Genomic DNA, 14,474 nt, shown 5'->3' with positions numbered 1-14,474 from the left:
TTAGTCTGTATCCGCAAAAAGAACAGGAGTACTTGTGGCACCTTAGAAACTAACATTTATTTCAGCATAAGCTTTCGATCCGAAGAAGTGAGCTGTAGCCCACGAAAGCTTATGCTGAAATAAATGTGTTAGTCTCTAAGGTGCCACAAGTACTCCTGTTTTAGGACTGAGGCTCTCTCATGAAGGAACAGAGGTCAGAGTAACAGGAGACTCCTTCTGTGGGGAGGGATAGCTCAGTGGTTTGAGCATTAGCCTGTTAAATCCAGGGTTGTGAGTTCAATCCTTGAGGGGGTCATTTAAGGATCTGGGGTAAAAAGCTGTCTGGGGATTGGTCCTGCTTTGAGCAGGGGGTTGGACTAGATACCTCCTGAGGTCCCTCCCAACCCTGACACTCTATGAACTAATGCTACCCTGGCCAAAGACAGATAGAATTTGAGCCAGGAATGAAGCTCAGCAACAGATCAAGCACAATATGCGGGGGAAAAGAGGGCTAATGAGCATGGCAGATCCTAATTTGGCAAAATACCCACCCATGCATACTAATTAGGAAAAGCAAGTGGCAGGTAAGGTGACAGATGAGTGATTTGCTTTTGGGGTGAGGTAGAGAGCTCACCTACCACAGAGAAACAGAGGGAAAGGAGAACCCAGCTGAGATTCAAGGAGATGGAAAGGCCATGAGGCTGAGAGATCAATACAACATGCTAATGCCAAGCTGCCTATGTGTGTCCTAGTCAGACTAAAGCTTTCAAATAGGACCCGCCTCACTCAGCTGGTGTTCCGTGTTCAATGCTACCTTATCCCCATGGAGCTCAGACACCAGGACGCTCCTTTTCACTGCCCGTCAGAGAGGGTCACGGCCTCTCTGTTAGCCCATCCCTTCCTTCAGCAAAGGGCTGGGACCAAGGCTGCCTAGCAAGGCACAGCAGCCCCAAAGCCTGGCGCGGAGACTCTCCCCTGCCACAGCAAAGCCGACAGGCTGGGCGGGAGGGGGCACCGCACAAACCTAACAGGGAGACCCGCGGTTCAGCAGCTCTGAGGAGCCACCGGCTGCAGGGGGAGGACACGGGACGGGACGGGACCTCCCCCCCGACCCCAACGCCGCGGCCACTGGGGGTAGCAGAGCCTCCCCCATCGCACCGGAGGTAGCGGAAATCGCTCTGCGGCCCCCGGGATTCGGCCTTGGCCGCCGACCAGCAGCCGGTGCCGCTCTGGCCCTGGGCCGAGGACAGCCGGGTTAACGGCCCCTGGCTCGGCCCCTCCAGCGGGCTGGGCTGGGCGCTCCGCCCGGCTCCCAGGCCCGGGGATCCCTCCGTGCCCCGGCGGGGCGCCTAGGCCGGCCCGGGCCCGACACTCGCCGGAGCAGGAGGCCCGTGGGCGGGGAGTCGAGTCGGGTCGGGTCGGGTCGGGCCGCCCCCTCCCGTGTGCCGGGCCCGGCCGGAGCGAGCTGCCCCCAGGCCCGAGCCCGCGCCCCTGCCCCCTCCGTATTTACCGGCGACGGCTTCGCCTCCACTTCCGGCTCCTGCGATCGCGATCATGTGACACCGGCTCCCCACCTGACTCGCAGCCCGGAAACGTGTCACGAGGGAACCATCGCTTCCGGCGTGCACCACGGCAACGAATCAGCGCCGATCCCAGCATGCACCGCGGCCCCGCAAAAGCTACCGCTCCCGGCATGCCGTGGGGCAGCGCTGCGCACTCCGCGAGGGACAAGATGGCGGCGGTGGAGCACGTCGTGGCGGACGCCGGGGCCTTTCTGCGCGGGGCGCCGCTCCAGGTACCAGCGACGAGGCGGGGCCGGGGGGCCGCTCGCCCCGCGCCGGGCCTTACTGGGGAGCTCCGGAGGCGGGAACGGCCGGGCTGGGCCAGACCCAGGCCCCGCCGTGCGGAGCTTTGGGGGCACCCAGCGCCGGGGCGGGCCCCGCCCCCGGGAACGTACCGAGGTCCAGTCTGACCCCAGGTCTCGGGGCAGCCGGGTCGGTCTGTGCCCACAGCGCCGCCGGGGGCCGCTCTCTGGAGAAGGGGGCGGGGTTACCCACGAAAGCTGTTAGTCTTCAAGGTGCCACCGGGCTCCTTGCTCTGAGCCCGCACAGCACCCCTGGCGAGGGGCTCCCCAGGCCGGCAGCGCCTGGGGGGGGGTCAAGAGCCCCTCCCGTGGCACGTTCCCCTCACGAGCTCCCGTCTTTTTAATCTCTCTTCAGGCGGAGGCTGTTCCCAGCCGTAATCATCTTTTGTTGCCCTTGTCGGAACCTTTTCCAATTCCAGTGTATCTTTGCTGAGAAGGGGCGACCACATCTGCACGCAGTATTCAAGATGTGGGCGTACCATGGATTTATATAGTGGCAATATGATATTTTTCTGTCTTATTGTCTATCCCTTTGTTAATGATTCCCAGCATTCTGTTCGCTTTTTCGACTGCTGCTGCACGTTGAGTGGATGTTTTATAGAACCACCCCTCAGTGACTCCAAGATCTCTTTCTTGAGTGGTAACAGCTAATTTGGACCCCATTTTTTGTATGTATAGTTGGGATTATGTTTTCCAATGTGCATTATAGCTCAGTGGTACTTTACATTTATCAACATTGAATTTCATCTGCCATTGTCCACCATTTTGTTGCTCACTCATCCAGTTTAGTGAGATCCCTTTGTAACTCTTAGCTAAGTCCACAGCAGACTGCAATCTTGAGTATTTCTATGTCATTTGCAAACTTTGCAAACTCACTGTTTATCCCTTTTTACAGACCCCTGGGGCACCCCACTATTTACTTCTCTCTGTTCTGAAAACTGACCATTTATTCCTACCCTTTGTTTCCTGTTTCTTAACCCGGTACTGATCCATGAGAGGACCTTCCCTCTTATCCCATGACTACTTATTTTGCTTAAGAGCCTTTGGTGAGAAACCTTGTCAAAGGCTTTCTGAAAGTACACTATATCCACTAATTACCCTTGTCCCCATGTTTGTTGATCCTCTCAAAGAATTCTAAGGCCTGATCTACACTGGGTGGATGGGGCGAATCGATCTAAGTTACGCAACTTCAGCTATGTGAATAACGTAGCTGAAGTTGACGTACTTAGACCTACTCACCGCAATATCTTCATTGCAGTGAGTCAACTGCTGCTGCCCCATTGACTTTGCTTGCGCCTCTCACGGCAGTGGAGTGCAGGAGTCAACGGGAGAGCGCTCGAGGGTCAATGTATTGCATCTAGACTAGACGCGATAAATCGACCCCTGCTGGATCGATCGCTGCCCACCGAACCAGCGGGTAGTATAGACATGTTCAAAGAGATTGATGAGGCATGACTTCCCTTTACAAAAGGCATGTTGACTCTTCCCCAACAAATAATGTTCATATATGTTTCTGATAATTGTGTTCTTCATTATAGCTTCAATCAAGTTGCCTGGTACTGAAGTTAGGCTTACTGGCCTGTAATTGCCAGGATCGCCTCTGGAGCCTTTTTTTAAACATTGGTATCACATTACCTATTCTCCAGTCATCTTGTACAGATGTCAAGTATCAGAGGGGTAGCCGTGTTAGTCTGGATCTGTACAAGCAGCAAAGAGTCCTGTGGCACCTTATAGACTAACAGACGTATTGGAGCATGAGCTTTCGTGGGTGAATACCCACTTCGTCGAAGGCTGATGCAAAGAATTCATTTAGCTCTCCCAATTCATGCTGTTAATCTACTCCCCACTCCACCCAGGACAGCAGAATAGTCAGTTTTTACTTTTGTTTCTAATCACTTCAGAAGGGCCTGCTCCTTTAGTGCCTTGATCATCCAGTGGCCCCACCAAGACTCTGTCTTTCTGTCTCAGGCAGTGGCTACAGAGCCTGGTAGCCCGGCCTTCCCCGAGCCTGGTAGCCCGGCCTTCCCCGAGCCTGGTAGCCCGGCCTTCCCCGAGCCTGGTAGCCCCTCTCCCATCTGTGGGGCAGGGGGAGGTTGGGGTGTTTCAGCACCTGGCTCCATGGGATGGGCACTGTTTATGGGGCTGCTTTGGAACCACACTGTGCTGTCTGTGGGGATGGGCATCCCCATGTGCCTTCTGGCCTTGGAATCAGTGTCAGTTGTCTGTCTGCTCCTAATATCAGGAATTCTTGTGTGTGTCATACAACAGGACTTCGGTAGAAACGTTTACACTGTTAAGGAGGTGGTCAGTGAAATCCGGGATAAGGAAACCAGGAGGCGATTGGCCGTGCTGCCCTATGAGCTTCACTTCAAACAGCCCTTCCCTGAGTACGTTAAACTAGGTAGGTGAGCTGGCCTCGGGGACAACTAGCAGAGCGTTAGCTTAGCTGCCAGCTGCTAACTCAGTGTTCTTCCTGCCTGTCCTGGCACTTGTACAGCTTTTCTCTGAATAGGTTGGTTTTTTGGTCATAGGAAGCGTGCCTGGATTCTGTTAACCATAGCCTTAGAGCAACTGTCAGGAGGAAAGCCCCATTCCTTTATTAACTCCTGCTCCTGTGATTGAAACAAATAATTTTAAGAGTCCCAACATACTCTCACCCTTCATGCTGTTAATCTACCTCCCACCCCGGACAGCCGAATAGGCCGGTTTTACTTCTGTTTCTAATCACTTTTGCTTAGTTCTCATGCAGTAGCACAAGGCTGTGGTGTTTGGGTTGAAATCCCTCTGGGAGAAAGTTAGCATTCAAATAAAACTATTCTCATGGAATTTATTTCAGACATTCCACAGAGGGGATCATTGTCACATCTAAATGATTCTCGTGGCGGTAATGGATGAGGAGAGGCATGACAGATTGTAGGAGTCTTTGATCTGCTACTACTAAAACCTACATCTTGAGCCTAAAACAACCTTACTGTCACTTTTCAAGAGAAAAGTGATACTACGTCTGGATTCTTTCCAAATATTCTTGAGCTCAGCAGATAAATGCTCTTTGATTGGGTAGCTCTACGTCAAAGGGTCTGTGCCACTTTGAGGCCTGCAAGAAAAGCTTTTAGGGTGAGATTTAAAGCGATAATGTCCTTAAGAGGGTGAGGGCTATGGGAAGAATTCTCACTAGAGGGGAATGGCTCAAGTGAAAGAGCAGCCTATACAGGTACCCCTACCCAACCTCTGTATTTTGTATTTTTCTGAAAGTTCCAATTGCCTCTGAAAGCGCTCATTAGTATACACGTGTCTGCTAACCGTTGGACTCGCCCTGGTGGAATCCCCCAATGACGGCACTCTCCCTTTGTTATAGTGACAGAATTTTCAAAAAAGACGGGTGACTACCCTAGTCTGTCAGCCACAGATCTTCAGGTGCTAGCCCTGACCTACCAGTTGGAAGCAGAGACTGTTGGGGTGGCTCATCTGAAGACAGAGCCAGAAAAAAAGGTAAACTCCCCTGGAGTGACAGACCCAATCCACTACCCTAGTGCTGCATAGGTCCTTCAGGATTACTCCCTTCATGCGTGAATAGGCTTTTCAAAGGTGTTTGGTGAGGGTGTATAGGCGTGAGAAAAGCGAGGGGGATGTTTAATCCCAATTCTTGATGTAAAATTCAGTCTGCATCTACTGTCATGGCCTGGTGCCATGTCACCTTTTTGTCTGGTCTCCAAAAAGCTCTTCTGGTTTTAAGAAATATCTGGCTACATTAGAGAACTTAAGTAAAATATTACATCTGATTACACAATATAATCAGACCAGTTTCAATTCATGGAGGATAGGTCCATCAGTGGCTATTAGCCATGATGGAGTCCCTAGCCTCTGTTTGCCAGAAGCTGGGAACGGATCACTTGATGATTAACTGTTCATTCTCTCTGGGGCAGCTGGCATCGGCCAGTGTCTGAAGACAGGCTACTGGACCGGATGGACCTTTGGTCTGACCCAGTTTTTATGTTGTTAATTTTTGGTCATTTCAAAATGTGTCAGCAAGTATGTCTGTAACAATACAGACAACAAAAAAATTCAGAAAATGTTTGACAAATAGATTCCTTATTAGGCGTATTCATACAGAACTTTAGTTGTTAATTCATTTAAACTACAATGCAGAAATGTATTTCCCACACCCCCCAGAAGCAGTGCAAGGCTGGGAGGAGTCAGGGTAACGGAGGAGAGAGAGAGGGAAGTAAATTGCTGAGAAGGAGCCTGGGTGTGAACTTGGAGGGTTGTTGGGTGGGAAATGTATGGAGCAGGTTTTTTGGGGGGTGGGGAGGGACTGTTAGGGAGCTTCTCCCATGCAGACCCTGGCTGACCCCTAGGGCTGGTCTACACTAGGGGGGTATCGATCTAAGATACACAACTACAGCTACATGAATAGCGTAGCTGAAGTTGAAGTATCTTAGATCAATTTACCTCGGGTCCTCACGGTGCGGGATCGATGTCCGTGGCTCCCCCATCGACTCCACTACCGCTGCTTGCTCCCATGGAGTCGATGGGGAGATGCGATATCGATCCCCGATAAATCGATCACTACCCACCAATAGGGTGGGTAGTCTGGACATACCCCAAGTCTCAGATTCAGACATCCACTCTCCCCCTCCCTTTGTGGCTCTACCCCATCCCCATCTGTCTGTACCCCAACCCAGCCACCCTCTGTCTCTATGTAGTTCTGCATCCCCTCCCCCCATCACCATGTGGCCCTGCACCTCCCTCCCACCTTGGCCCTATGCCTCCACTCCCATTCAGTCTGTGCCCCAGTCTGTCCTCCCCCATTACCCCTTATGAGCCCCAGTCTGACCATTCCCCCTCCCCGTCCACAGCACTCCACAGCCCCCGTCTTCTGACCTGGCCCGCTGCAAAGGCGGCTCTGCAGACTCTTTCCCCTAGCTGGCTGGGAGCTGCTGCTGTGTTCTATTGGCACAGCACCCTCTTGTGGGCAAAAGGCAGAACAGCAGCAACTTTTCAGCAGAAACTTTTTTTCTGTGCAAAAAAATTAAAAAGAGGCATGGCTTATTAATTATGCACACATGCAGTGGCACAGAATTCCCCCAGGAGTAATCTAATCAACTTGCATTAAAAGAATGTTAAGAATGTAAAACTCAAACACTCGAGTTAGGACATGCCAGAATTAAAATTGTGCCCCCTTGTGATTATCTATTGTTATACATTCTCTAATTCCATGATCATGTACTATTTTTTTTCCCCATAGCCCAGGTGAACAAACAGCTTGCAGCATTGGCCCCATGGCTATAGTCCCCTATCCTTCCTCCAAATAATTCCAGTTTCTATAAAATGTATAGATCAAAAAATTAAATAATTATGATGCATGTAAACAGCTGTCAGTTAATAAACTATGGAATCACAAAGATTTACCTGTTAGAAGCCTGTCACTTATGACCGCACTACAGGTAATATCTACACCACCACTCTGGCTCCTTTGTACTGGATGAAAGAGCAGAGCTACATAAACCCCAGATTTGGCCCAGAGTGGATTCACAAGGTGTGCCCCCCATCTCCACCCCCACATTCCATCCCTCACCTGCAAGTTCTGGGGCACAGCTTATGAACCAAGTTGCCTTGTAGTGTAAACATTACGTAGTTGAGAGATCCTGGGTACTGAACACGAAGCTGTAACAGTTTGTTTCCAGCCATCGGTTAAAGTGCAGTCAGCTGCCTGCTAGTCAACACCTTCCATTCTGGCTTGGAAAACAGTTAAAGTCAACTAAGCTCCATTGTTGGAGGGGTTTGTAGAGATGCCCCAGGCTGTCCCTGTGTTGCTGGCTTAGGTACTAGCCCAGGGCGGCTCTAGTCGTACATTCTGCTCTGCCTGCCAAACTCACCGTTACTCTTAATCCCCTGCAGGTTCAGCTGAGCTCCACCATACAGCATCCAGAGGCTCCTGTTCATGTCGCTGGGTTCCACCTGCCTTCCAAGGTAACTGTTTGCATTAGCTATGGTAGTGCTCTTGTATCCTTCGATGAAAGGTGCTAGCATGGGGGAAAAAGAGCTTTCCACACTTTTGAAGGCTCAGCCTCTCCTGTGGGGTAGGTAGAGATCTTTGTATCCTGGGGAAACTGAGGCAGAGGGTGGTTCAGGACTTGTCCAGAAATCTCACTAGTCAATTGCAGAATATACTCCTGGGGGGATTCTGCACCAAAAATCCCAAATTCTGCAAAAAAAATTCTGCATATTTTGTGTCAAAATAATGCAATATAATCACACCAGTTTCAATTGTTTTGGTAATTTATTTAAACTACAGTACAGAAAAAACTAACTAACTAGTCAGCATTTGCTAAACACAGGAAAGTTAAGTCAAACACTTGGTGACCAATTCCAGGATTGTAACTGGAATGCAGGGTTTTTCATTTAAATTACATTACAGAACACCAAACAGCCAAAAAAAGTCATTATAAATTGCTCAGACTTTCATACATGAAAGTCGTACAGTTTTTGCAAATCATTGGCCTGGACCTGGCTGGGTACTTTGGGAAGGGCTTGGTTTTGATTGTCCTGACATTTTGACTGTTTAAGTGTTTTATTTGCCCAAAGTCCTTTTTTTTTTCTCTTTTTTTTAAATGGGTAAGTAAAATAAATCCTGAGCTGTAATCTAACCCCACTGTGCCACTTTGGCACAGGAAAAAAGCAAGAAAGCCCATAGACTTTCCTAGCTGAGGATTCCCTTACTGCAGTGGTTCCCAAACTTTAACAACCTGTGAACCCCTTTCACTAAAATGTCAAGTCTCACGAACCCTCCCCTAAAAATGAATATTTCCAGGGATTTTCTCGTTTGCCTGAGTATAAATTATAAAAGCAGTGATCTTGGAAATATAAAATTTGTTTTTATGACATGCTTATTACACACTATTTATTAAGTGTCCCTGGTCTCTGTTTGCCTGAAGGTGGGAATGAGTGACAGGGGATGGATCACTTGATGATTCCCTGTTCTGTTCATCCCCTCTGGGGCACCTGGCACTGGCCACTGTCGGCCGACAGGATACCAGGCTAGATGGCCCCTTGGTCTGACCCAGTAGGGCCATTCTTATGTTCTTACTTATAATTACAGTATTTTTATTACATTATGAAAATGGCAACATTCTTCCAAGATCTCACTTTCGTAGCTTGTATCATTTTGAATAAGCCTGTTATAAGACAAGGCTCCTGTTTCATCAAGGAGTATCAGATGTGAAACAGCAGGAAGATATTTAAGAAGCCAACTCAGAGTTCCTCCTACACAAGCATTCAGGTCTTTAGCAGTCCAGACAAACAACACACGTTACAACAAAGCTTAAACTTCTTCATAATAACTTTAAAAGCAAGACTAGCTGCCTGTTTAATTTTTAAAATAGCAAAAAATATCCACCTCCCTTTCCATTTCTTATAAGGAGTCTTGAAGTTTAAATCTCATCAGTGTGATAGACATGCTTGCTTTGATCCTCTTAGCTCTTGGAAGTCCAGGGGCTCCGGGCTGCTGGCCCCGTGCTGCCCAGGGTCCCTAGGGACAGCTCTGTCTGCCATTAGGGAATCCCTGCCCCGAGAACCCCCTGTAACATTGTGAACCCCATTTTGGGAATCACTGCCTTACTGTCCTTTATAATAAGGCTCCACATCACTCTGGCAAGTAGGGGCCTTAACATTTGCACAGGTTTTATGCTCCTGGGGGAATTGACTGAGAATGGGAACAGTTAACTAACAATAGGAACATTAACCATGTTACTACATAGGCACATTCATTTGTCTCTCTAGCCTGCGGTGCATAATAAAGCCCTACCCTCGAGGAGCTGCAGTCAGAGAGGGACAGAGTTGGCACACATTTACACCCAGCCCCACGCCCTCCCCCCAGTGATCAACCATGCAGGCACTTTCCTGTGTTCCACTAACTTACTTCTATTTGTTCAAACCTAGTCCAAGCACCTGGAGGAAGATGCGGGTCTGTCTGCATCTGAAAGTGGCCTGCGTGCAGCAGCAGAGGAGAAGCCAGAGTTCGGCTCCTTCTTGTACTGGAGGAACCCTCTGCCCAGCATTGAAGGGGCCTTGCAGGAGCTGCAGGTTAGAGGCAGCGTGCGCTCTTTAATTCCCTAGTCTTTGCCCAACTCATTTCAGCTGCTGCCTCCTTGCTCCCTGGTTTTTGTGGATTCTCTTGCTGGCTCACTCCTGTCTAGCTTTGTGGCTGTTAGGTTGGTGCCCCCTTCTCTGGCATCACTCATCTTGCCTGCCTAGGTGCTGTATAGGCCACACTGACCAAGTGTCTCTCACCTTCCAGAAAGCTGACACCGTTTCCATTAGCCCAGAGGTACCGGCGAGTCTCCAGTCTGGGGAGGATCAGGAAAGTGCTGGGGAGGATGGAAGTGAAGGGGACAGTGATGACGATGAAGGCTGGATAACTCCCAACAACATCAAACGGATCCAGCAGGGTATGGGGCATGGTGATGCTTCTGCCAACGTGCAGGTCGGCTGCGTGACCACAGACTTTGCCATGCAGGTAAGGAGTGACTGTGAGAATGGGATGAATGGGAGCCAAAGTAGCAGGGCTTCTGCAAAGGGAAGATTCTGCCTCTGCTGGACATCACTGAGCAAGTCAGCAAAAGAACAGATAAAGGAGGAGAGCTAGGGCATGTAATTCATTAGGGATTTCCAAACCAGCAAAGTGCCTGGGTCTGACACTGGCTTGGGCAGAAAGGGCAGGAATCAATGGTCAGTTTTTAACATGGAGTCAGTGGAGACGCTAAAGCCCCCCGCACAAGAGTGGAATGCCAGAAAGATCTGCACTCGACTGCCCTGTAATGCACTTGCCTGCACAATGAGAAAAGGGGCGAACAAAGGCTGTCACCTCACTGCAGATGGCATTTCAGTTAGTCGGCTCTAGAGAAGAGATGGGCCCTACCCAAGCTAGGTAAATAGAGTCAATGTCTGGTTTTAGGGCATAAAATAACCTCCAACTAATAGGGGTTAGGAAGAGTCAGACACCCCCATGGGCAGTTTATTGCATAAATTGCCCAACACCAGGTTTCTTGAACTTTCTTCTGCTGCAGCAGATACTGGCCTCAGAGAGGTTCCTGGCCTAGATGGACCTCTGTGGACTCTTCTGTCTACACTGTGGTAACAAGACTCCAAGGTTGCAGTCAGTGTCTTCAGCTGTACTGGGGAGCAATAGTGCCTCACCCCTGCTTTAGCCATACAACTCCTCCCAGAACTGTCTTTAGGCCATCCACAAAGCTGGTTCTGTCTCAGAGGCCTGCCATCTGCTACAATTCTGTCAATGTGCATTGTTTGTAGGTTGATTGGTGCCTCTAAGAGCTGCCTGGAGGTTCCTCCTACAGGGTTTTCCCCCCATGGCTGTTCCTTCTCCTTGCAGAATGTTCTGCTCCAGATGGGTCTCCATGTGCTGGCAATGAATGGCATGCTGATCCGGCAAGCCAGAAGCTACATCTTACGCTGTCATGGCTGCTTCAAGTACGTGTCACAAGCATCGGAACCTGCCAGTGAAAAGCAGCATCACTCTAGCCAGGGAGGTGTTGCGGGGTCATTGGTGCTTAAACAGCTGAGTGGTGCAATATAAATGTTAAACAACACAGCTGCGTGCAGACAGGGAGAAGCTTTCCCAAGAAAATTAAGCCCCAGTATCTCAGTCCTAACCAGTACTATCCACTCTTAGTCCTGGGCTTCCTCTGGGCAGGGACTGCCACTTTATCCAATTGTGTGGAGGAGTATATTTGGGGGATAAATGCCTGTCCTGGGTTAAGTTGGGACTCAACAAACTCATTCAGATTGTGACCTAGATCCTGAGACTCCAGTAATGAAAAACAGGTGCATGAAGCCAGCGCATCACCTAGCTCCAGGGGTTGCCTTCCTCTTTCTGGATCTTGTGCACAGGGGCCTGGCTCCGTCCTCTCTTAACAGGGTTTGGGACGTTGAGCCCAGACCGGCTGGTTGCTAGAATCCTGCTTGTGGAGAGTGCTGCAGCCTGTGGAGCCACCCTGTGATACTGGAGCATTGAACCCCTTCTGTTTTCTAGGACAACGTCCGACATGACCAAGGTTTTCTGTCCGCACTGTGGCAACAAGACACTGAAAAAGGTTGCAGTAAGCGTGGGCGCTGATGGCACCATCCACATGCACTTGTCTCGCAACCCAAAAGTCCTGAATACACGAGGGCTTCGGGTGAGTAGCTCATCATTGGGACTTAGGCACAACACGCTGGCTGGTCTGCTGTCATGACACAGCCTAGTAGTAATAGCAGTGTTGAGTCAGAGCACCTGGTCTCTTGTTAATGGCTTGGGGATGTTTCACCACAGGGGTGTGAAAACAATACAGGGGTTTGTTTCACTTGTGCTATGACTTGTTGGCATGGAAGGAGTTTCTCAGATTAAGACCAACAGGGACCAGGCCGGCCTCCATCTAGTGTCCTGGCTTTGCAAGGGGACTCTGCTCCTTAACGACTCTTACTCTCTCCCGCAGTACTCGCTGCCCACTCCCCAAGGGGGGAAACACGCCAGCAACCCCCACTTGGCTGAGGACCAGCACTTTCCTCAGCAGCGGCTTTCCCGGAAAGCAAGGCAGAAAACCAATGTCTTTGACCCGGATTACATTGCAGGGGTTTCTCCCTTCGCAGAAAACGACATCTATAGCCGTGCAGCCAACCTGCAGATCCGGGATGCAGCTCTGGGTGCGGGCCGGCGGCGCATGAATCCCAACGCAGCGACCAAGAAGTTTGTGAGGAAGAGATGAAGGGGAGGGGACCCCGCTGTGATCTGGCTGCATCATGAGGAAAGGGCTGTTGACTCAGGGCAATAAGCAATGCCACATTTTCATGTCTGGTCTCAGAAGGATAAGAATTGTCACAGGGCAATTCCAAAGCTTGCTGTGCTGGCTGGATTCAGAGGGGGTTTGGGCCACTGCTTCTATGCTCAGCCAGCCATCTAACGAGCCAGGAGACACCTGTGGCTGAGCAGCAGCATTGAGCCTGGTAAGTGATTCGCTGAGATGAGGATGCAGAGCTGCAGGAGGAAAGAAGGTGGGACTTCATCAAACTGGATCTGGAACGCAAACCTGGCTGTTATCCACTCCTGCTGCTTCTCCCAAGCTGTATAACCACGCCTGGCACGTCAGCATTTTTAATAAAAAAGGGAATTGCATTCCCTGTGTTTCACTTCAAGTGGAAAAGGGCCTGGAGCTGTTGGCTACACTCCAATACGGTGCAGGCAAAATGTGTGTGGACTGAACCAGCTGTGGGAAGTAGTAAAGGGTAGAACTTGGCCCCATATTGGCCCTTCCCTGAAGATGCTGGAAATGCATTAAGAGACCAAGCGGGGTGGTCGTGTCTGATGTACACATGGTCCTTGTTACGGATCCCCTACCACTGACGATGAGGCACGGGGCCTGCTGGTCATGGTAGCACAAGTGCCCATGCTGGTGCTGGAGCCGGTGAGTGCAGCAGGAGGCAGCCACATGCTTTTCCATGACTTGCGGCTCCCCGCTGTGAGCTGCTGAGATACTTTGATGCTGGAGAGTTAGGGGGTGACAGCTTCTCTTGGTGCTGGCTGGGCCACCTATCCAGCTTCTGTCTCACTGCAGGAAGAACAACCCCCCTGACAGTTAAGCGTTGCATGCACACACCCGGACAGCTTGCCTACGCTCTGTACACACAGCGTAGGATGGACAATAGCCACCCATCCCATTGGGCCTGCATTGCCACAGCAGCAACCTCACCCCATACCCAGGGGCAGAAGCTGGGTGCTGACGTAGTCTGTTCCTTCATATTTACCCTTGACACAATAACATCTTAAAATAAACACTCAGCAAGTAGCCCTAGACAGTGAGAGTGGAGCAAACAGCTGCACCAGCATCATAAGCAGCCAGCCAGAACCTCAGGAACCTGTTATAAAGCCATTGGCTCCCTTCCCTGGAGAGCGTCCTGCAAATTAGGCAAAAGGTCCATATTCAGGTAGAGCAGGGCTTGGAGACTCACCCGGTTCTGCTGCAGTGGGACGGCTGGGAATGGGCTGAGTGGTTGAGGGAAATAAAGGCTTTGACTGCGTAAAACCCTGGGGAGAGGTTTTGACACTGAGTGCCCAGAACCAAGGCTCCCTCTTACCCCTGTCCCAGCGAGAGCCACATGCTGGTACTAATCTGGGTATCAGCCCCCGCCAGCCCAGTCTGTTAACCACCCAACTGTTCTTCTCAGGCTGCTTCTAGCCTAGTCCCTACCTTGCCCTGCAGGTTAACACTGTGTACCCCAGTCCCCGCCTCCTCAGAAACATCCCCGTATGGTTCCCAGCCCGTCTGTGGCTGCTCAGGGTATTGACCCGGGCAGCTGTCCCGGAGGGGGGGTGCACCCACAAGCAGAATGGAACACAGCCCTGTAACGCAGTGAAAACAAATTTAAGTTTATTAACAGCGGTTAAGGCATACAACATAGTGAGCAAGGACAATAAGAACAGGTTACAGATAAAACACAAAGGTATAACGTGCTTCTAGTCCAAACAGGCTAAGCCCTTGTTGAAAGGAATCTCTCTGACCCAACTGTCCTTTGTGGTGCTGTCAGCCAAACCCTGCTTGAGATCCATTTTCATTCATGTAATCACACTGCCCAGTTACTC

The 14,474-nt window shown here is 50.4% G+C and overlaps 2 protein-coding genes across 4 annotated transcripts in view; one reads left to right on the top strand and one right to left on the bottom strand.

The window, feature by feature from the left end:
• WWP2 (WW domain containing E3 ubiquitin protein ligase 2) overlaps positions 1–1,626 on the bottom strand; it is an 82,956-nt gene extending 81,330 nt beyond the window's left edge. Inside the window, exon 1 of one of the 2 annotated variants that reach the window (XM_039502636.1) lies at positions 1,490–1,626. The gene's annotated coding sequence lies outside the window, so the exon portion shown is untranslated. Of the gene's footprint in view, positions 1–1,137; positions 1,305–1,489 lie in introns of those variants that run through there. The other variant, XM_039502638.1, reaches the window with a different exon arrangement.
• NOB1 (NIN1 (RPN12) binding protein 1 homolog) lies at positions 1,604–14,124 on the top strand. 2 transcript variants are annotated; one of them, XM_039502643.1, is made up of 9 exons: positions 1,604–1,774; positions 4,112–4,244; positions 5,199–5,332; positions 7,742–7,813; positions 9,782–9,925; positions 10,140–10,358; positions 11,232–11,329; positions 11,892–12,036; positions 12,488–14,124. In XM_039502643.1, exons 1-9 carry the CDS (start codon positions 1,637–1,639, stop codon positions 12,560–12,562), a joined length of 1,158 nt encoding a protein of 385 aa, XP_039358577.1. In that variant the 5' UTR covers positions 1,604–1,636; the 3' UTR covers positions 12,563–14,124. The 2 variants fall into 2 exon arrangements, with proteins under 2 accessions (XP_039358577.1, XP_039358576.1); XM_039502642.1 differs by having other exon boundaries at positions 12,334–14,124.
• Positions 14,125–14,474: the final 350 nt, after the last annotated feature.

This window comes from Mauremys reevesii, linkage group 16 (assembly GCF_016161935.1).
Source record: "Mauremys reevesii isolate NIE-2019 linkage group 16, ASM1616193v1, whole genome shotgun sequence".
Taxonomy (NCBI): Eukaryota; Metazoa; Chordata; order Testudines; family Geoemydidae; genus Mauremys; species Mauremys reevesii.
This window is presented reverse-complemented; position numbering and strand designations above follow the sequence as displayed.

Excerpts from the sequence above, each read along its gene's own strand:
- NOB1 (XM_039502642.1), top strand. The coding sequence starts at position 1,637 with ATGCACCGCGGCCCCGCAAAAGCTACCGCTCCCGGCATGCCGTGGGGC. Across the intron at positions 9,926-10,139 it reads GGGCCTTGCAGGAGCTGCAG|AAAGCTGACACCGTTTCCAT; the intron begins GTTAGAGGCAGC and ends CTCACCTTCCAG. Across the intron at positions 12,037-12,333 it reads TGAATACACGAGGGCTTCGG|TACTCGCTGCCCACTCCCCA; the intron begins GTGAGTAGCTCA and ends TCTCTCCCGCAG.